At 44.8% G+C, this 23,364-nt stretch overlaps 1 protein-coding gene across 3 annotated transcripts in view; it reads right to left on the bottom strand.

Annotated features, from left to right (window-relative positions):
* GUF1 (GTP binding elongation factor GUF1) overlaps positions 1-23,364 on the bottom strand; it is a 719,613-nt gene that overhangs the window by 635,162 nt on the left and 61,087 nt on the right. For 2 of the 3 annotated variants that reach the window (XM_069631727.1, XM_069631729.1), the window contains exon 2: positions 8,905-9,481. In XM_069631727.1, the coding sequence (XP_069487828.1) occupies positions 8,905-9,096 (192 nt within the window). In that variant the 5' untranslated portion in view covers positions 9,097-9,481. Of the gene's footprint in view, positions 1-8,904; positions 9,482-23,364 lie in introns of those variants that run through there. The other variant, XM_069631728.1, reaches the window with a different exon arrangement.

Here is a 23,364-nt window from a genome sequence, read left to right as displayed (position 1 = left end):
AAGCCTGAAAGAAAAGACTGACAAATAGAAGCATACTCTGCTCTTAATGTTTGGGAAGACGTTCTGCCCCAATACATACAGTGGTTTAGAGACTACAAGAAAAAAGGATAATAGTTGGATGTCATTTGTGAATGACACTTGGAAGAACTTGAGCGGTTGAATTGAAGGTCACTTTGGATGGCACGATGAATCTCGTTATGCTTGAACATATTTTTGCTTCATGTTCCCCTGAGCGGAAACAGCATTTGGCAGATTTTAAAGAGTTGGATCCAAGGAGGCTGGCCGTTGTGGTTGGTCTGTGGGTGTCCCACAGTATTCCATAAGGACAAGAGTGTTTCTAGTAAGCATGAGGAGAAAAAGCAGAAAGAGAAAGGTGGTATACTTAAAACCCTGCCTCCCATCAAGCCCACAAAAGAGAGTAAATCACATGGTGATTGAGGTATCTTCTGGTAGTATCAACATATAAGTAGGATACACAGGAACCACAAGTGAGCCAGGGTTATAAAAAGGTAAGACTTCTTTATTGTTTCAGCTTCAGTAGGAAAGGTGAGATAAGGAGATCAATGGCATGCTGCTTCTACCCTTGGCTCTCTCTCTGCTAGTCCCCAACCGTCAATCCTGGAACCCTCTCACACACCACCTTCCATGCCTCACACAAACATTCCAAGCTCCACTCACAGACCCACAGCTCTCATACCATATGTAAATCAACCTGAGACTAGGATACAACAACATCCCCCTCCTTACAAAACAAAAAGGAACTATCCAATGTGATTAAAGAAATGACCGAAGAAACTTAACACCTTTTGTCCTGGTCTGCCCCCCCAGGACCTTGGGGCTGCCACCCCCAAACACAATATGCTCTCTCTGAGCAAAACCCCAATAACAACCGAAAACCATCTAAACAAAAACCTTCCTCCTTCCGTAAGGGCCTGCCACACCCAACCCCTAAATCTGCCACATCCAGGCACAACCTCATCCCAAATGCAGGACACTACCATCAACTGCAAAGCGGGCAACACCTACCTACATACAATATCAATACAACACATGGAAACCAAATCACCACTATACAACAACACCACCTCTCTCCACATAAAATAGATCAGAAATTGATAGGACAGCCACTAACAATACAGAGATCACAACAAAAAAAACACAACCACAAAAGACGTGGTATGGTAAAGATGCACAGACACTACCGTGCAAAACAGGAACATTCTAACACAAGTGCTCAAAAAGAATGAAAAGTGTAGCACTTGCTGAAAATTCCCGAGATCAACTCCAAAATACACACACACAGTGTGTGTTGCATTGCAAAACTATAATTTTGCAAAAATAGTATAGACACACATAAAAGATGAAAATTAAAAAAATTGCATTGCTAAACTCTCCAAAATTTTAGAATAAACTTCTAAAAACAAATTGCTAGTGTGGTTCACACCGGTTGGTTCAGGCCAGTCTAATACAGAAATCTCCCAACACACCACAATCTGACCTAAAAAATTAATCTGTGTGCCACCATGGAAACAAAAATTCTTAATAGACAAAATCAACTGGCGAGCTTAAAAATTGTACTACCCCCGTACAAAGCATCGCCTGGCACCAGGAAAAAAAAATAAAAAAAATAAAATACTTACCATGAGTGTAAACTGTGCGATAACTACAACTACATAATGGGCCCCATGCCCTAAAACCCACATGCAACAAATTGCGTTGAACAATTCCAAATACCTATGGGCCCCCTGCCCTGGCGACTATGCCATTACCCTAAACCAAAAGGTTTATCTTACCCTACACCAAAAGGTTTAACTCCCTGGAGCACTCACAATAAAGGTGTCCTATCTCCTAATGAAATGGGTTTCTCTGAAGGTTTTACAAACTACAAACGGCAACTACACCTGGCCACAGTGTGGAAGCCAAATCCCATAATCAACACTACTACACAACGTGCTACAGCCACACAATTGCTAGACTCCTACTATATCCTGTGTGCCCACCGGCATCACACACCCACAACTACACATGCGCCCACAGATGCAACTCCATGCGCTCTCAGACACAACTCCAACCTCACTGTCCACAATATACATACACTACACACAAATGCGCATTATAGTCTACATTTCCTAAAATATAGGGATGTATTGCACCACCAGCCATGGTGGTGATCAGTCACCATGCTGGGGCGCAGATAATCACATTAATGCATCCAAAGTGATTTTTAAAATAAGCTCTTCATATTTCTTCTCTCCAAAAATTGTACAACATCCCTTTGTAAATTCATAATCCTGACAATGGAACACCGTGTACCTCTAAATCCTTATATTTTATCTTCAAAATTACACTCCTAAAAAGGAAAAACTTTTCTTTATTTGTCTGTTTATTTATTTCTAATGCGCACCAGACCTGAAGGTATCAGGGCGCAGCAGCAAGACAGTGCAAAGCTTACAAGGTTACAGAATTACAAAGTAGCTGGAGGCCAGGTCAAGGTAGTACATATATACAAATAGTAAACAGGTAGGGTACATGGGCATAGAAAACAGGTAATACAGGCATTCCAATACAAATAAACTCATAGAATAAAGGTCAGTGGATTTGAGTAGATTGGAATAATTTTGTCTGAAGTTCAGGTAGGGTTGGTCTTCTCTAAGGGGGTATGGCAGAGAATTCCAAAGTTTGGCTGCTTTTACGGGAAACCTACTCCCGCCAACCTTGGTGAGTCTAAACTTAGGTACAGTGAGGCAGTTGGCGTCATCAGATCTCATGGGTCTGATGGATGTTTTTCTATGTAGTCTATCTGCAAGATAGCTAGGGGCCGCGTTATTTAGTGCTTTATGAATCATGGATGCAGTTTTTAGCAAGATTTTGTTATGGGTCGAAAGCCAGTTGTTTTGGCGTCTAGTCACTGAGATATGACCTTGTCTATTAATACCTAGAGCAGATCTTAATGCATTATTCTGGAGGATTTGTATCCTTTGGATAATGTCTTTGTTGGCGCCAATGTAAAGAGCGTTACAGTAATCCAGCCTAGAGAGTATTAGAGCTCTGGCCAAGATCATGCAGCTGTCGTTCAATAGGAAGGATTTGCCGGTCCAAATGAGCTTGCACGTGTAGGCAATAGTAGAGGCCATGGATTTCACTTGTTTATCAAGGGAGAGGGTGGAGTCAAGATAGAAACCAAGGGTTTTTACTTCCGTAGCCACTTTAAGAAGGTTCCCATCAATGGAAAATGAGGAATATTCCTGGCCTAGTTTCTTGAGTTTAGGGTGGGTGCACAGGATGATGAGCTCCGTCTTGTCATCATTCAGGCAATGACCGTGAGGGGCCATCCATGCCTGGATGATGAGGTACACTATTCACCAAGGCTAAATCCTTGTTGTAATCTCCTGAAAGTGGGAGGAGAATCAGAGTAACATTTGCATAGTTAGTGTAGGTGATACCCAGAAGGTCCAGATCGTCAAACAGGGGCTTAGTGAATATATTGTACAGTGTCGGTGAGACATAGGAACCCTGGGGGACACTGCACGTGATAGGGGCAGGGTCGGCTGCGGCCGAGGGGGAGAAGACCCTCATGGTTCTATCACTCAGGAATTATTCTATCCATCTGACAGCCTCTGTGGAAAAGTGGGCTGCTGAGTCCAGTTGGCCGCATAAGGCCTTGTGATCCATCAAATCAAATGCTGCAGAGAGGTCTAACAGTAGGAGGAAGGCTGTTTTACCTTTGTCTCTTAACTCATCAACTTGGGTTTTTATGTCAATGAGAGCGGTTTCCGTCCCATGACTGGGATGGAATCCAGATAGTCTTGCTCCCAGGAGTTTGTGGGGTTCAAAAATGTTTGGATCTGTGTGCAGCCCCCCTTTTCAAGTATCTTGAGCAGAAATTGTACCGTTGTGATGGGACGATAGTTAGTGGGGATGAGAGGGTCCAGTGTTCGTTTCTTTAGCAATGGGAGAACCCAGGATTGCTTCACATTGGTGGGAATAGTGCCAGTTGAGAATGAGGCATTGATCATTAGAGATAAAAGGGGCAAGATCTCTTGCGGCATCTTTTGTAATCTGCGCCGGGCAAAGTTCACCTTGGTAGTTGGACGGTTTGAGTGAAAGGATAACATTTTCTACCTCCAATGTGGTTGTTTTGGTGAAGTGGAATCTGGCAGGACGGTCAGATGGTATTTCATTAGTCAGATTGTTGTGGGATATTGAGGGCAGCTTTTTTTTGGGCTATTTTGTTCTGGAGAGTGGTTACTTTATTGGCTAGTGCCTGTTGAATGTCCGAGCACCATGTTTTATTTTTGGTGCAGACGTCTGGTGTGGGAATGGGGGACTCCATCTCTTAATATACAGAATATTTCTCTCATACTGGAGTTGGCGTTGGAGATCCGTTTGTTGTATGAGTTACGTTTAGCCAAGCAGATAACCAAAATCTCCTCACAATATAAAAATGTTAACTTTGTTTTGTTGTCATCTGTAGGGAATAGTCTCCAGGTGGTTTCACATTTCCTTTTGAGGAGTCGTAGGTCCTTTAGCTGGGGGGTGAACCACTTATTCAGATGAACTTTAGGTTTGCTGGGTCTGAGTTTGAGAGGAGCAATTTTATATAGAGTACTAAGCATAATTCTGTTGTACTCGTGGACCAGTGTACCTGGGTCTAGGTTGTCGGCCAGAGCGTTAAGAGTGGGTAGGATGGCAGGGATCACTTTCTCCACTGTAATATTCTTTTTATTCCTTGTTAGGCAAGGTGGGACGATAGGTGGGACATCGGGAATGGTCTAGTTGTGGCTAGTGTGAAAGACACAAGGAAATGGTCTGTCCACAGTTGTGGAAAGATAGAAGTGATGTTGGCAGAGCAGTTATGATCAGCCACCCAGTCTAGGGTTCTCCCTTTATTATGTGTGGGTTTGCTGATTTTTTGGGAAAGGCCTAATTCTGATAAGATATTAGATATAGTGATAGAGCTTTTGTCTGCTGGGTCGTTGAAACCTAGATTAAAGTCCCCAAGTACAAGTAGTTGGGTAGTAGTTTTGAGGTTGTTGGAAAGGAGGGTATGGAGGTCCCCCTCAAAGGTCCCGAGTGGACCAGGTGGTCTGTAGATTAGGTGAATGGTAAGGGTCTGCGAGTTGATTAGGGGGAGTTTCACTGTAAGGGCTTCGCAGGATTGTAAGATTAGTGGAGGGGTCGATCTCAGAGCAAGGTTTGATCTCGATATTATGGCAATGCCACCACCTCTGGTTACATCTCTGTCCTGCCTCAGCATTGTGTAGCCGTCTGGAATGGCTAACGATAGCAATGGTCCTGCAGCATCATGTAACCAGGATTCCGTTATAGCAAGGAAATCCAGATTGTCTGCTAGTATTTTGTCAGAGATATCTGTTGCGTGGGCAACCAGGGATCTGGCGTTTATGAGGGCTCCTTTAAGCGGATGTGTCTCCGCTAAAGGTGACTCCTCCTGGCTAGGAGTTGGTGGTATGCAGTCAACTCTCTTTGGTAAATGCCCAGCCTGCTGCTTAGAGTTGTCGTGCAGAGGGGGCAAGATAGTGGCATATTTGGTAATATTAGACTTTTTATTACTCAGGAGATTAGTTTTCTTATTTGTCGGGGGTAAAGATCTCATGAGTGGTTCGTGTAATTTAGTTAGTCTGGCTCGCAGTCTAAGGTTTCTGTCTATTACGGTGCAAGGATTGCTTCCGTCGGGTCTTATTACAGTGCAAAGATGGTTTCCGTCAGGACTTCGGTTGGTTAGATGGTCAGGGTGACTGATGAGAAGGAGGTTATATACTGCCATTGAAGTAGGATTGGGTAAGGGTTGTGCAGCAGCAAGGAGGCTGGTTATGCAAAGTAAACTGGTTAGGCATAGATTATAAGTAATGGTGTGCACGTTTCAAATGGTGGGTTCGTCGAAGGGCTCTTCGAGCAGCACAGTTAGAAAGGTCAAGATAAGCACTGGTCATTGGGCTGGATCCAATGAATGGGCATGAAGGCACTTTGGACTTAATCAGATGGGCACAGCTGCACAGTTAGTTTGTTCAGATAGGTGTATCAACATAGTACAAATGTGCACAGTGTAGCATTATAGCTAAGGACTAGATCGTAGATTGGGTTAACAGGTGAGTAATAGCACTATTCAAATTTTCCTGGCAACACAGTAAGCTCATTTCGGAAATGGGACAATATCTAAGCATATAATAACAACACAATTCCAATATGCTGTAAATTAATTTCGGCAAAGGGCCAACATCAGAGCCTAGCAGTGCAATTCAATGGACTTGTTCAATTTAGGTCCATGTCTACGTGTACAAGGGTGCAAGAGAGTGCAGCAATACGGTAAAATACGGTAAATTTTAGCATTTAAATGGTCCTAGGCAGATTATGTGGTATCACAAATGCGGACTAAGATTACTAGCTGTAGGAGCAAACACTGGCAAAGGAGGATTTAGGGATCCACAAACCATGATAAGGGCTGACGAAGCAGTAAACACTGGCGCCGAGTGTGAGGATAAAAATGGCAGTTATCATATGCAGGAGTACAGTAGACCAGTTTTAAGCAGCGACTATAGTTTGCTAGCAAGGATGCCGCAGACGGCTTGGGCGCTATGCAGCAGGCCCAAGGCAAAGGGAGCTGGGAGCGGTATACCCCAGACTGGTTGCAACAGATGGTGCTTAGGACACCCGTAAGATGTGGTTACAATGTCATATAAATAGTCACCTTGGGAGGAAGGACAATAGAATGCAGTGTAAGGGTAATACAGTGAAGGGTGTTACAAAGTAGTCAAGTCAGCCGAGGTTTCGAACTACATCATTGTGAAATTTGGAACACACAAATATAGTCAAATATAGTCAGTAAACACATTAGTGTGCAGTGCGTCCACGTTCGAAAAGGGCTTACCGCTGATCAGGATTTCAAAGAAATGGTCCAGCTCCAGGCTATGGACCGAATGTAGGAGGCATTGAGGGTCGAAATGGGCAGGGGTCCCAGCCTCAGGCAGGACTCAGGACATCCTCGGGACAGATGTTCGCCTTACAATCATGGGCCTTGCAGTAGTGTGCCGGCTTGCGCCCCGGCGACGGATTGGCAGAGATGAATGATGAAGCAGCCAATCACGGTGTGGAGGTGGCGAGAAAGGAAGCTAGGCTGCAGATGCAGCCTTAGGGTGTCGTGCAGCCATCTTGGTTTGGTCCAGGACTCATGGTGTGCAATGGTGGTGGACTGCACACAGGGCGATTTCAGGATCCAGATACAATTAAAATAAAAAGGTGCAGCCAAATGGCAGACGGTGGTGAAATACACTCGGGAATACAGCGCAAATTGCGCTAAGAGTAAACCTCGCAATTAGAAACCTCTAGGGTGAGGTAAAGCCCACTGGCCTACCTCAATATGGTGGGGTAGCCTGCCGGATGCAGGGCACTGCTCCAGCAGTGTGGGGGAGCTGCCGCTCCTCCACTTGCCTCCCGAACAGGATTCAACATTAAACATATAATCATGTGCAGTCCTATTTAAACTGCAAATGCTTCAAAAATGCATTTTTAAAATCTCCCTTCCAAAATTCAAATTACTTTCCATAATTATGCACCATGAAGTAGAACATTTCATAATTTCAATAATACTCAAAAGTAAAACATGCGCAGCTTCTGTAAAATTCACGCCGAATTATCTCCCAAAGTTCATCATTTCACTAATTTCACTACTACCTCAAACGTGCCATGGCTTACACCCCATATTCACACTCATATCCTCCAACACTGCAGTCTTCGCTATGAAACCATGACAATTGGTAAATGAAACTGAACAATTGACCATTTAAAATCCTTTTTTTTTTGGTCCGACGTCAAAGAAAACAAATTGAAAAAATGCACCCTTCATAAGTGCCGCTGAATGAACTCAGCTGTTCTAGTTCAAATGAGCGGCTTCAAAGTCAATGGGCCTCATTACGAATGTGGTGGTAAGGCAACAACAGCGCCAGTAGTGCTACCGGCAACGTTGTTACCATACCGCCCCATTACGAGTTCTGCTCTTGGGTGCCGCTCTGCACGTCTGGTCAGATGAAAAATTCAGTAAGGGACAGAGAATGTCCCTCTCTAGAAGGCCTTAGGAGACAGGCCTGCTCCCAGTTGACATTATCTTTTGGCAAATTGCATTTCTACTGACCTAAAATGGGGGGGGGGGGTCAAGTAAAAGCTCACTGCAGGAGTTGCACAACTTGTCAGTTGTCTGGCCAAAGTTGAACAAAGATTCAGGCTCCATTGGTATCACTTCCTCTAGTAGGTATACCATGTGAGAGGGTAGGGATTAACGTGGTTGGTCCCCTTGACCCTCCTACATCCTCTGGCAGCAGGTTTATCCTCGTGGTCGTTGATCATGCCACCAGTTATCTTGAACTACTTAAGAGCAGCCTAAAAAATAAGGGGAAGATTGACAATTAGGCACCCTATCCTTCTGCAACCATAAGATTGCGAGGCAATAGGACACATTGTTTCCTCTTCTTTTCAGGTGTTCCTGTATTAGTTTCCAAATTGTGTAGTGTTATAGATACAAAGAGATATCCCCTTTGGCTTTTATTGCATAATCTTGAATAGAATTGTTAAGGCAGTATTTCATCTTTTGAGTACAGTTGTAAGAACAAGTTTTCCTATTGTGGTTTTCCATAAGCTCTCTGTAGTTCACTAAAAATAAACTTGACTAAATTAGAAAGAAAGCATGAAAAGAAACTGTACAATTTATATTCTCTTGTCATTAAAATACCCACATTAGCCGAGCGATACTATGCCCTTTGTAAAAAATGTTGAATTAAGGCAAATCTGTTAAGAAACAATTATAAACATTTAAATGCAATCATACAATGTTAAAATGTGCAATTTAAACATGAACAGTTCTCATAGACGTATGCAATAAAACAAGATTCTTACCTTTGGATTTTGAGAACTATAGAATTTTTGGTGCATGCAATTTATGACGGGTAATTTGTTCCTCCAATGATGATGTCCAGAGAAAGGTGCACTGTTACAGTTTTTCACGCTCAAAGTCCTGCCTGGACTATACAATATCCTCAAAAACGAGGGTAGGCATTTCCCAAATGGGAGCAGAACAAGTGCAAACATTTTGAATGGATATCACAAGAAACCCAGCAAATGTTCAAGGTTTGGGGAATCACAGGACGTTCTGCAAACGCAGCATAATTTAGTAGGCGTGCAATAATATCACAACCACTTATACTTAAAAGACTCCGATATAGGGTTTTGTGGACACTGGTGTAGTCTTCATTTTATAGTCCCATTTCCACTGCAAACCAACTACAGACTGGAACTTTTGTCAAGGTTGAGACATACAGACGAAGTCTTGTGCTAGGAGAAGTGCAATCCTCGATCTGCTCATTGATAGAGGGTCCTCTTTGACTTGCCAATATCGGGCATCCAGAAAAGAGGAAAATTGACGCAAGCTTTTGGTTTCCTTCTTTTCCACTGTTAAATCAAGTGCTCCAGTCCACTATAAATCCGATTTCAAGCAAAAAGACAAAATGGCTTAGTTAATCCATATGAAAACATAACTTCTGGATCATAACGCCAAAACACTACACAAGTTATAGTAATCACACATTACATTCTGTTAATTTCAATCCACTGAGAAGAGGACACCACTTAAAGGGGGTAGTGTAGAGCAGAACTAATCACTCATCAAGCAATTATGTATCTGGTACTTAGCCTGCAGAACCAGAATGATCAACTCCCTCAGAGGTCCGATCACGCCAAGCTCACATGAAGTGGAGTATGTTGGAAAATCTATACCCCTCTAAACTAACCCACCTTATCTGCTGCCAGGTTTAGGCAATTCTATGAATCCTAACATTCTGCTACACATAGTTTTGCTTTTACTACAATGAGCGAAGGAAAAAGTCATAGCAAAGCCAATCGTTTTAACATTGGAAAGCAGGTTTACTATTGAAAGGGGGGAGGAGTTGTGCAAAGAGAACACAATAAACGAAGTGGAGAAAGAGGGTGGTGCAGAGGTTGAAAAGTTTGGTGGAAATAATCACACAAAGGGAGGGATAGAATGGAGCCACCAGGGCCAGATCAAAAAAAATGTACAGGGCGAGAGAGGATTGTGTAGTCAACAGAGCATATCACCATTTGGATCAAGCAGGAACAGAGGAAGCTGGTTATAACAGTGGTGGAATATCACAAGTGGTTCAGTGTCAGCTTGAGTAGCTCACAATACTGCAACTTACAGTTGACATCTAAAAAAAATTGTTTATATGGTTTCCAATTGTCACATATGGGTTTTGTGATAGTTATACAGAGAAGGAAGAAGGGGGGGGGCAGCCACTGAAAAGGAATAGCTGGCCTCCTCGATCACCTTCCCATATTACTTCAGAGATTCTAAATGCTGAAGAAGACGTACAACAACCATGTCAAGTGGTGATTCTTCTGCAGATGTGAAACTTCTTCTTTGACATGCCAGGGCTCTTTCTGATTGATTTCCCTACTACAATAACGCAGACTTACTCAGACAAGGCCAATAATTAATGATCAAACTAAAATGTGATCAGCAGAACCTAAACATGGGTACAGGCATCACCCAGTAAAGAACAGCTGCCTTTGGGGAATGAGGAGTGTGCTGCAAATCTAACATGGTATTGTTATGTCCATTATATGAATGACCCATTATACTTTAAATGTCCTCCAGATGTGACATTATAAACAATCCCAAGAACAAAAGTTAATAGTCCATTGATGTGTTTCTATGGCACCAACTGGCCTGGGAAGCCAAAAGTAAAGTCTGGTAGCTTTATGTAGGGCTGGCTGCTATAGTGAGTTTTGGAGATACATCGATAGATTTTCAAAAGCGATGTAGGATTAGACAATATCGTTAACATTGAGTTAGGTTTAAGTTACTTACCTGTAACTATTGTTCTCCAGCATGAGCCTGGCATGGATTGACATGCAAACCCTCCCTCCGTCCCCTGTGCGGCTCAGTCATACTGCCACTTTATGTGCTTACCAAATCTAAAAGAGGTCTGCCCGAGGAGGGGTTTAGGCAGAGGACTATCATTGGATAAGGACAGTGATTGGTTTAGAGACAAAATACCGTTTTTAAAAGTGAAAGTGAAACAGTTTTTTCTTTTATCAAGGCTTCCCAGCCTGACAGGCAATATTCATGAGCATGTGAATCCATGCCAGACTGGGGCAGCATGGGGTCTGGCATGGATTCACATGCTCATGAATAATGAATACACAGCAGTACAACATCACAAAACCAGGGGAGGTGGCAAGGTTCAATAGAAGCAATGAATTCGTACCTCCGGAACAGTCTCACCTCAAGAGAACAGTTTTGCGTTGCACTGCTTGGCCGACTCTGGACTACTCCCTGGAATCCCTGTTGATGCAGTAGAACTTTGTGAGGGAGTGTGTGGACCTCCACGTAGCAGCCCTGCAGATGTCCAGCAGGGGCACACCAGACAGGAACGCCGTTGTCGCAGCGCCTTCGTCGCAGCAATCGCTCTGGTGGAGAGGGCTTTCGGACAGCCGGGCAGCGGTCGGTTTGTCAACAGATGTTTGTGCGTGTTGCAGCTGGAGAGCCACCTTGAAATGGAAGCCTTGGATAAAGCCTTCCCATGGTTCACTGGACCAAAGTTCCAAAACAGTTGTGAGGTCTTCATGCATGTCACGTAGAACTTCAGGGCACGAACGAAGTCCAGCGAGTGCCAAGCCCTTTCCGCCGACGACAAAAAACAGGCAACACCAAAGGCTCTTTGAGGTGGAATTCCAATGGAACTTTCGGCACGAAAGAGGGGTGCGTGTACAGCACCACCCTCGATTCGTGGTTTCTTGCAGGATGGGGACTGGATCTCACCTACCCTCCTGGCAGAGGTTATGGTCACAAGGAAAGTCATTTTCCACAAGAGGAACTTGAGAGGGGGCCCCATCAGAACCATGTTGAATTCCCACGACTAAGCTGAAGCCTCCACTGGCATGAAAGATAAAAAAAATTTAAAAAATACAAAATAAAAAAAAATAAAAAAAGTCCTTTGGTCCCACCGACTCGTCAAGGAATTTCTCAAAGTGAAGACCTTCCTGGAAACCTGGTGTAGTGGGAGATAGCCACCAGATGTACCTTGATAGAGGCATGCGCCAGTCCGGCCTTGGCCAAAGATAGCAAGTATGGCAGGAACTGCAAGGCCATGACTCTCAGAGGGGTAATCTTCTGAGATCGGCACCAAATAGCAAAAAGCTTTGTATGGGAGGACTGGTCCAGGAGACCCCCCCTCCCATGCCTTTTCTCCCCCGGTGAGGTTCATGGCTCATCAATTGTCCTTCCTGCCACCAGGGCCCAGGTGGTGGGTGGGGCACTGGCTGAAGACATTGACCAAACCTGCTCAATTTAGCTAGGCCCTGGAAGCCATTTTGTCTAATAAAAATGGCTTGAGCTCTGTGCACCGCAGCACGGCCCCCACCCTTGGAGAGTGTCACTTATGCCTGTGGCCACAGCTCCCCGGCAGATCCGCTAAGTGCCCGTTCCCACGAACAGACGGACATGAGCTAGTGTCAGATACCAACACACTAACATTTCACCTTCCGCAGTGTATCACTGTTTCCAGCATGACCCCGGCCAGCAGGGCCTGGGTGGAAAAGAACTGTGCGATGGTCCCCTGACAAAAGCAAAGTCCCCAAAAACTAATGAGCAAACCACCTGTGATGAAAGCGTTCTCTCCACAACCTCTCTGACTAAAATACCTGTAAAATATATGAAAATGGCAGAATGGGTGCTCATATGACATTAGGGATGAAGCACCCACATCCCTGTCGCTATGCGCAAATGGTAAAAGCGTCCCAGTGGTTTTTCATGTTATGTGTGTTATCACGAAGACTGCACCCCACGGTCCCGCGCCAAAACTGAACTAATGCTGCAAGAGTGCAAAGGAAAACAAATGTAACTATATTGAGGGCTCATGTAAGGGGTGCCCGAAAATGCACCACATGTGTGTGTCCAAGCCCTCTATGTGCCACTGCCGCCAGTCTCAGTGGCGGGTTGTTCCTGCATGGTCCACCAACCTTACTACTACCTCATTTACTGCGCATGTATAAGCATATAACAAAATGTTGTAGTTGCTAAAAACGTAGTGTACAAGTAATGTGCTCAAATTGGCCATACGGATGGCACTAGCAATGTCAAAAACGTGAGCTTTGAAAAGACTCAATGAGTATTGTATATTATATGAATGTTTATGTCTCTCCCACTTAAAGTCTGCAACACACGAGGAAAATACCTTTGTGAGCACACGCAAGGCCATTCCCCCTTCCTCCCAGTGAACCCGGCTGACGAAAAAAGCAGAGGCCTGCGCTGCCCTGCTCCACCTCCCCCAACTTGGCTGGAGCCGCTTCAAGCATTCACATTCCCCCGCAGCACCCAAGGCCACGGCCTGCCACCTGAATTATTTACAACCCAGCAGTAAACCCCGATCTTAAAACACAGATCCAAAGGCGCCCTTTCTTAGGCTCCACGACCCACAGGCTCACCTTAGGTTAATGGCCCCTGTAAAATTAGGACACCCAATATTATGGCAATATTACAGGAACACATCCATAATGACTTCTAACAAGACATGATAACACGGACCTCCTGTCCCATGCCTCGAGACCCAACCCCACGACCTCTGATACCCGGTCAACAGGACGATGGTAACCATGTATTGATGAATCGCCAACAGACCCCACTCTAGGTGCATTCCTCCTGTGTTGCATTAACCTGTAAAATAACCTATTGGAAGATTTACCAGGGAAGATAATAATGCAATGTTGAATGACTGCGGTGTGCGTGGCCCTAGGGCAGAAAGTCAGGAAAGACATTCATCTCTGACACTGATCACGGTTGGCACAACAACACCGCCCGGATGAGCCCAGCTGACCTGCCAGGCCCAGCCCAACCCACGAGGGTAACCAGTGACGTCCTCCAGCCGCGGCAAACCACATCGCAGCAGCACCTATAGCTAGTCATCGCCACCCAATCCCCACGAACTTGTGCCCCCTATAGTATGTAGGTTCTTATGACTTTTTTTGTAAATATATACGCCTGTCTTTGCTATTGTCAGACAGAGCGCTCTCAGAGTTTGCAGAGTTCTTTGCATGCCCTATTTTGATTGATAAACTCCCATTTAAGCTCACCCGCACTTTGTCCTGGTCTTATTCCCATCCTGGGAGAGTCCATTATTGTCTCTCATTGTGGGGAGGATCGTGCTATCTGGGGACGCTTGCCTTCAGTGGTGACCCCGACGTGATTTTAATTTCTCTCCTAATATATATATCTCTACCGTCCCCTTTGGCACGAAAATCTCTGGTCGAAAAGGGATACGCACGGTGCGCCGGCTCCGGGAGGATGCCCGCCAGCGGCGACCGGTACGCTCAGAAGTGCGCACTCACCAGAGAGAGGGTACGGGATCCCGGTTGAAAAATCCCCTTTGAGTACCGCTCGCCGGAGCCGGGGCTGACCGTTGAGCAAACGGCAGCACTGCCTGGACGGACCCAGTTTCGGAGACTATCGGTTCAAGACGGGCACGTGAGTATTGAGTGCGAGAGACCTTAAAGGGAGTAGGGGAGGAAATATAGGATAGGGAACGAGGCTGGTTAAAAGAGGGGCACGTTGGGTCTACTAAGGACCATCCTAAACTTTCTTTGCATATGGCCATTAGGATTAAGAGGTGAACAGAGTTAAAGAGACGGGAACCTAGCTCCGCAAGGGGGTGGAAGGTGGTGCCGCATAGTGCTATCTTGACTTGTACTGGGAATATATGAAGCAGTGGAATACGAGATAAAGGTGTCTGGTAAAGGAAGACACGGAAAACACATTAGCGACTGCTACTTTTTCTATTTCTCTCTCTGGGTTTACGGGAAAATAAAAGCGGGTTAGTACAAACAAAGATATAATGCAAGTAGAAAAATAATTTTACATCAAAAACTAGAAGACAAATATATATATATATATCAGATTAGAAGGTCAGGGACAGTTGGCAAGGGAGGAAAGGGAGGACAAACTGGGCTGTGAATGGAGTGCTGCTTGTGAATGTGTATGCATCGTATATGTCAGAACATATTTGATATAATAAGTGTGTAAAGGTGGTCAGAAATACGTAATTGTGGTATGGTTACGGTAAGTGTGACCAGGAAAAATATCAGAAAAAAAGAGTGTAATGTGGTAAAGTGAGTGTTCATTTCCTTGACCTGCTGGGTTCAATTGTTACAGTCATTGATGGTTTGCTCTTGTACGCGCCCCCCAAAGAATATAGAATAGAGGCTGTGTGCAGCCATTCTCATACTGTATAGGTGGCGGGAAAACACGCCCACGCTCAGTAAGACATAAGTGCGTGAATCCATATGGTGATACGTCCATAATAAGAGACAGACATACATAGAGAGGTACACTAGTCTCCAGTAAGTACGAAGTATGGGAGCGGAAACACCCTTATCACATATTTGCAAGAGCCTACCTGGGTACGCAGAACGTATTAAGAAATATCATGACCAGTGGATCACAGAGTTGAAGGGGGAAGGATTACCTGAGATATGGCCCGAAGGGGGATCATTTGACAAGGGCGTCTTAGATATAGTAGCCACATGCATTTGTTTGAAATATAAGGGGAAGCAGCTACACAATAGAAGAGAAATATTAGACCTATGGAGACTGTTTGAAGAAATACCCCCACCTAAGAAAAGGGAATCAGATACTGACCTACCATCTACTACTGACAACCCATTACTGATACCAAAAGATGACAAGGTATTTCTAGAAGAGAAGCCACCAATAGAGGTAACTAGGCTGTACCCGATACTAAATAAGCCAGTGCCCGCAGAGGGATATAGTGACCCAACGTATGTACCCCCAACGACAACCACTACCACTCAAGGGCCAACTGCACCCCCACCATATGAGAGTCATAGGGAACGAGAGCAGGTACACCAAGGGTGGATATAGAGAAATTGACAGGGGATCTAGAATCCAGACTCTCTATAGCCAAAGATGAGCTCTCGAGAATTAAAAGTATATGTGAGCGGACTGCAATCAGCACCGCTAGATCAGAGCCTGCATCAGGAGCGCAGAGCGAGAATAGGACACTTGGAGAAGGATGGAAAAAAGGAGAGATACTGTTTAGGATAGAAGAAGAACCAACACGGATAATTGAACTAGAGGGAAGAGAGGGGTGTACTGGTGGTGAGGCAAGGGCCACAGGAGGCAGAGAGGAGCTATTGTGTGATCTAGGGGATGACTTAGAGGAGGTTGAAAGGCTAAGTGTGGCAATGGGAGGGGGAAGCGAGGAGTTGGATGGCGCATGCTCAGTGAGAACGATGGACGAGGAGTGGACAGGGCGACTAAGGAACAGGTTGGGAAAAATGGTGCCATTAGGAAAATCAGGAGTAAAATGAGTGCAGATACAACGACAAAGGGGAAGTTACAACTCCCATTGATACATAGAGGAGGAGGGAGGCTGAATTACATACCCTGGGCTCAAATGGATAAGGCCAATTTGTTAAAATTATTGCCCCAGTTATCAGGAGGGGCAAGCAAGTGGATATATGCCTTTGAGAAACACACAGCCGGGGTACCTCTAGCAATAGGCGACGTGAAGAGTTTGCTAGTATCAGCAGTTGGGGATCAAGCTGACAGAGTATGGGTAAAAGCTGGCTTCCCGGGAGTAACGTTAAACTGCGATCGCCATGATGGTGCCTCCTTCAATACAGTACGTGCCAGGGTGTGGGATGCCTTGCGGGAAACGTTTCCAGATACCCCAGATTTGCAGTCAGTAATGCAATGTACAGATTTGCAGTCAGTAATGCAATGTACAATGAATGACGGGGAAGATGCTATGGATTACATTTTTTGAGTCCAAGAGATGTGGAGAACAGAAACGGGCACGCCCTGGTATCAACCAACATCATTATTCTATTTTATAATAAAGAGGGGGCTCCCAAAAGAGGTGCAAAAAGCACTTGACTAAATAGCAGGTATTGAAGCAAAAGGATGGCCCGAAATTCAGAGCATAATAGTTCACCACTGCAAACGAATTAAAGAAAGGGAAAAGGAGGTGGCGCAGAGAAGATTGCAGACGAAGCGAAACTAGTACAAACAAAGCGGGTGAAGGTCGCCGCAGCAGTAGCCGCGCTCCCACACAGTAGGGAGGGGGAGGAGGAGGGGCTGGTAGCAATACAAGGGAGGATGGCAACGAATTGGGCAGGAGTAGGGTCACGGCAGTGGAACTAACAGGAGCACAGTGGAGGTCTGCAGTGGCAAGATTGGGCCCCTCGAGGGGGACGAGGTGGGTACAGAGGCCGAAGAGGGGGCGGACAAGGGTACGGGGGAATGGGAGGAAGTGGATGGCAGGGTCCCAGGGGTGCGCAAGGAAGTTGTTGGAACTGCGGGAGGTGGGGACACTTTTCCAGAGAGTGCAGGAGTAGGCCAAACAACGGGTTTCCAGAGGTAGAACACTATGGCCACCCTCATCCGGGAAGCCCATATGGTCTCCCAATGGGACAACAACAAAGGGACCCAGGGCAGTGGTACCCTGAGCAATGGCAGGGACACCAATACAGAACACAGAATCACCCACAGAACAATGACACTATGCACTACACCCCAGGCAACCCTTTCGCGACTACAGCAAACGGAGCACCAGCACCAGCCCCCTATAGCGGTGTTATCAGTAGTTTCAGGGAGTGTGTTCAACCAGGGGGGGGGGCTATGGGACACCCCGCATAGGACAGCCCACAGAGAACACTTGCGTGTCCTGTCCTATCTACCACCTAAGATGCAGCAGAGGAACCATTGGTAGGGGCGCAGATAGGAGACAAGCAGTTCATATTCATGGTGGATTCGGGAGCGGAGAAATCATGTATTAGGGAGGGCCGGTTTCCGTTATCTAACCGGAAGTTAGAGACGCAGGGGTTCTCTGGGGCTGTAATTGAAGTTCCTTACACAGAAGCTTTGGATGTGACAGTAGGGGGTAAAACTGTAAAAACACCCTTGCTGTATTACGAACAATCGCCAATAAACTTGCTAGGGAGGGACCCTCTTAGCAAGCTTAACATGACAATATCATTCACAGAAAGGGGAATAGTGTGTTCAACACCAGGAATATGCCCATTACGTGTGATGTTGGTAGTTCAGGCTCAAACAACTGCCCCGGAAATACGTGGTCTACCAGTGGACGAAAGAATGTTTATTGAAGGTTTAAAAACACTGGCCCAAGTAGTTCCTGAGCTAAAAAAGATGGATTGGAGAATACCCTCAGAATTTATCTTCCGCCCAATAGTGCGCCCAGACATAGCACTAGGGTCAGTGGTATCATTAGACTTGCATGCTGTACAGGTATCAGCAAAGAGGATTGCAGTGATTGGGATGGACATAGATGGATGTGAATGGCGCACTGTACTGTGCATCAACGCCAATATTGCCTTACGGGACTTATCTGATGAGGATCTCGTCTCTGATTCAGACAGTGATGGCGAAATAATAATGGAAATACCAATGCCCTGTGACATTTTGATTCAGGCTAGACAAATTCCCGTCCAGTTGATGGCAGTGGTGGGAACAACACCGTCATTTTTTGATGACGACATGTGACTGGTGCCAAACAATTTGTGGACCACAGGCCCCCATGATGTGGGGTTGTTGCATGGAGTGACGCCAGTGGTCATAAAACTCAGACAAGGAGCAATCCTGCCCCGAGTAAAGCAATATCCATTGTCCCGTGAAGCGGAGGAAGGGATAAAAGAGACAATAAATGCATTATTAGCTCATGGAATAATAGTGCCTTCAAACTCACCATGTAACACCTGTATCTACCCGATTAAGAAAGCAAAGGGAGGGGCTTGGTGGAGGATGATCCAGGATTTACGCCCCCTAAATGACGTCATACAGAAAGAGTTCCCTTTGGTCCCGAACCCTGCTTCGATATTATGCAGTGTCCCAAAAACAGCATGACATTTCACAGTGGTCGATTTGAAGAACGCATTCTTTTCTATCCCCTTGGCAGAAGAAAGCAGATACCTGACAGCATTTACATTAGGGGGAAAGAGATATGAACATTGCAGACTGCCACAGGGATACTGTGAGAGCCCAAGCATATTCAACCGCATTCTACACGAAGACCTGGGTAATTTATCAGTTGAAAGCACCATCATTCAGTACGTAGACGATTTGCTCGTCTGCGCACAGAATTAAGAAACATGCAGAAAAGACTCAGTAACACTCCTGTCTGTAAGAGGATTCAATTCAACACTACAGCTAAGTCAACGCCTAGTCTATAATACTGAATGAAAACCCTTATTGATATATCTTTATGTCCAGTTCATGCGTTCTGGATGACTACCCCTATATAACACCCCTCTCTTGGAATCCTCCTGACCCCACTGAGCCAAGAAGTAGTTCTGTTTTGCAAGTTTAAAAGGTTTATTTGATAATTTAAAATATATATATATATCACACTTTATAATAAATTAATAATTGAATAGCACACTTAATCTGATATGATAAAGATCAACAACGGAGAATCTGGCACTAGCACACTTCTTATAATCACTAATGAGTTGACATGAAATGGATAAGGTAGCACACTGGTAAATAGGAACAAAAGTATAATGTGGTAGAGGATGCTTTATGTAAGCTCAGGTGGATGCAATATTCAATGAATGCAGTACAGAAAATACTCAATATGATTTCAACCAAACAATGTAATCACTTTTCTCTGGCAATCCCCTCCCCCCCTTGATGCAAGGCAAGGAAATGGAAGGAAAACACACAGTTCTCAGAAATGCAATCAATGTAAATCAGTTCACCCCAGCAAGCTTACACTACAGAAAACAGATAGGAGTTTTGAAAACACAGGCAAAATGCTTTGATATGTGCTAGCAATGGATGAGAAATATGCTGGAAATGCTTTTAATTCCCTTTCAGAGGTTCAGGGTGAGTGGTATCTAGTTAATATTAGTCCAGGCTCACACTAGCAATGATGCAGGGATAGTTAGCAGGTTAAACGAATTTCTGGCAAATGGAAGGCAAGCAGCAGCAGTTTTTACATGTGAAGAAATTTGCAAATCGCGGTAAACTATAAGGGGTAGTAATGTGGTTCTTGGTGCGATTCAAAGCTAAGATTCTAAGCTTTCAAATGAAAGTTACTGCAAGTCTCTAGCACAAACGGTCGCGGAGATATGAGCGATTAAATAAAGGTCGTTTTTCAGATTTGAAATTTTAAAGTTCAAAAAGACAAGTGCAGCTTGCAACTAGAAAATGACAAGTGACAGCTTTACAAATGACAGGTGACAGTTAGGAGGCAGTTCTACTTAGATTAGATAGATTGAATTATATTATTATAACTAGGAGATTGGTTCTGCACAGTTTTCTAGGTACTCACACTATATTCTTGAGTGAAATGGGCCTCGCCGTGGATCTGGTCAGGTTTTAAATTTGCCTCTGGTCTCTGCACTTCACAGTGATCTGGGTCAGCTCTCTCTGGTTCTCTGGTCTGGGTCTCTAGTTCCGGATAGATTGAAGTCTCTAGTTTGGCTCTCTGGAGGTTTGATGGAGGTAAAGTATGGATTTTTCCGGCAGAGCTTCCAGCGGCAGATGGATTTGAAAGTCTCTATCTGTCCTGACTCTCTGCTTTTATGTGTTTTTAGAGTGGGGGTGTATGCAGCATCACCAGCCCCTACCCCTCTCCACTTGCCATTGGTCAAGCTTCCATTTCTCACTTGATTGGCGAAGGAGCTGTGAGTTAGAGTGATGTCATCCATTTATGATCTCTTGAAACAACTCCCCTATCATCTGTGCACCCAAATCTATATATGATCAAAATCCATATTTCACAGTTACACAGTTGTTTGAAATTACACATACATGGTGTGGCTGAATTTAGCCATGTCTCTGTCCAAATCTGCTCTTTCTAGGAGCTTGCATTCAAAAATGGCAACTTCTAGCACTTTTTCATGTGCTGAACAACATTGGATCTTCATTATTTTTTTACACAACTGTTCCTCACATATCTACCCACATACCAATGCATTTTCGTTTGTCTAGCTGAAACAGGGAGCCTGTAATATTAATAAACAATGGGGTTTTGCCCCAGAACATCACACAAATTGGAGTTTGGGCTTGAATTAAAGGTACATTTTTTAAATGAAAGCTCTCAAAGTTATACATTTCTGTCTTTTGATTACAAAGAGTTATCAGTGTTTTTGTAAAATATATATTTTACTTTCAATTCAGTCCTCAGAGTGTTGAAGTCCGCCTCCAAGACTTGGGTGGGTCAGTCACAGATCTCTGCTGGCTGGCAGATCTTTGTTGACAGCAAACATCCAGAATTAACATATTCCTTTCAGAGGAAAGGGTCCTTTGTGTGGTGTCTGGCAAGCTCACACCAGGAGGCCAGGGGGCCACTTTGCATTTAATTAACAGAACCCTGTTATTTCCTGGCTTCTTGTGTTGAGTTCTGAAGTGTCAAGAGTTCTCAGGACAGGCAACCCCTTTGAACCTTTGATGAAATAAGACCCCTTTCTTTGCACTCATGCAGTTTGCAAGACAGCTCTCCTGTCAGAGTTTAGACCGCTAGCGCCACCATAAGGATTTTGTGGTTACTGCATCCATCCTTGGGATTTTTTTTTTTAGATTGATTCCTTTCAGCAAGTGATATTATATGGAGTAGATTGTCCATGTTCAGGACATGGCATTGGTGTGTTTCTGCAGTAAAGTAATTCTGTGCCCATGATTTTGCCATATTTGACATTCAAGAAAAATGAATTCCCAACAGTATGGGTTTGCTTTTGGCAATCAGCATTGCATCTCTGAACTCACAATATAGGCAAAATGGGATTTTCCTGTGCATTTTCTGGGGAGCTCTGGCCATTATGATGTTTTCAATGCCAGTACTGCACAGTTTTGAGGTAGGGCCCGGATGCATGGGTAAATACATCCCACAAGCCCCCCTTCTTGCGGTGGCCATCTGATCCTTCACTAATGGGACCCGCAAGATCTGGGATGTAGTTCTCCTCTTCTTCCGATAAATGGCACAGTTCAGCATCTTTTCCTCCATCCGGTCGGATCGATCGGTTCTCCTCGCCGGTCCTGATGGGAGTATTGGGCGGTCCACTGGGCCCATTGGATCTTCGTTCCCGGTCTCCGGATCGTCCTTCTTGGTCATTCTTCATGGTTTCATCTCTCCTAGGATGATAAAGCAAAAGCGGCAATATCTACTCAGACGATTTTTTTTTTCCACCACTGTTGAGATAGTGGGGTAGCATATGCATTTTATCATAACGAAACATTACATTCTTATTTTAATAAAAACAGTATGACTAAGAGACAGTTTCATACAAATCACAGTATGTTAGAGACTAGATGTGGTATGTTTTATGATTGGAACTGAATTAGTCTGATACAGTACCCGCTAGGACTCCAGAGGATTCCTCCAGTTGTTGCAGAGTGTGCCTGGGATGGCAACATTTCAACTGGTTTATGTGGACCCACTTGTCTTCCCCCTCTGCCGAACCGCCTTTGGGGATGCGGATCTTGTAGGCCACAGGGGAGATCTTATCGACGATCTCAAAGGGTCCCTTCCATGTAGGCAAAAATTTGCGCTGCTTGGCCTGGTTCCTTTGGAAGTTGTATAGATAGACCCGGTCTCCCACCTGATATTCCTTCCTGGAAGTTTTCAGGTCATAATGGGTCTTCATGCTATCAGCTGATCTTTCTAGATTCCGCTGAGCATAAGCAAAAGCATGTTGGAGGCGTTTCCTTAAATTCTCCACATACTCATGAGTAGTGGAGGCATTTATCAGTGTCTGCTCTTGGGTCCTGTAGAGCAAATGCTGAGGAAGCACCATCTTGCGCCCAGTCATCAACTCAAATGGTGACATTTTGGTTGCAGATGAAGGGGTAGATCTGATGGCCATTAGGACCAGAGGTAATCGGATATCCCAACTTGGCCCAGAATCTGCCACAAACTTCTTTAATATGCTCACAATTGTCCGGTTATATCTCTCTACTGCCCCAGAAGAAGCTGGTCTATAAGCAATATGCAGCTTTCTCTTGACCCCCAGTATCTCCCACATCTTTGTCATTACTTCACTGGTGAAGTGGCTACCTCTGTCTGACTCAATCCTTTGAGGTAGACCAAAACGGGAAAAGATGTGGTTAATCATCAAGGCAGCTGCAGTTTCTGCCTTGCAATTTGGGGCTGGGAGACATTCCACCCACTTGGTAAACAAGCATGTCACAGTCAACATGTACTTATTCCCCCTAGCCGAGCGAATCACAGGGCCTACAAAGTCGATTTGTAAATCTGACCATGGCAGTGTCATCCCCCTCTTTTGGAGAGGCGCACGGTGCGTGAG

Source organism: Ambystoma mexicanum, chromosome 6q, assembly GCF_040938575.1.
Source record: "Ambystoma mexicanum isolate Mex_15411 chromosome 6q, UKY_AmexF1_1, whole genome shotgun sequence".
NCBI lineage: Eukaryota > Metazoa > Chordata > Amphibia > Caudata > Ambystomatidae > Ambystoma > Ambystoma mexicanum.
Note: the sequence above shows the minus strand (reverse complement) of the source record. Positions and strands in the feature narration are given on the sequence as shown.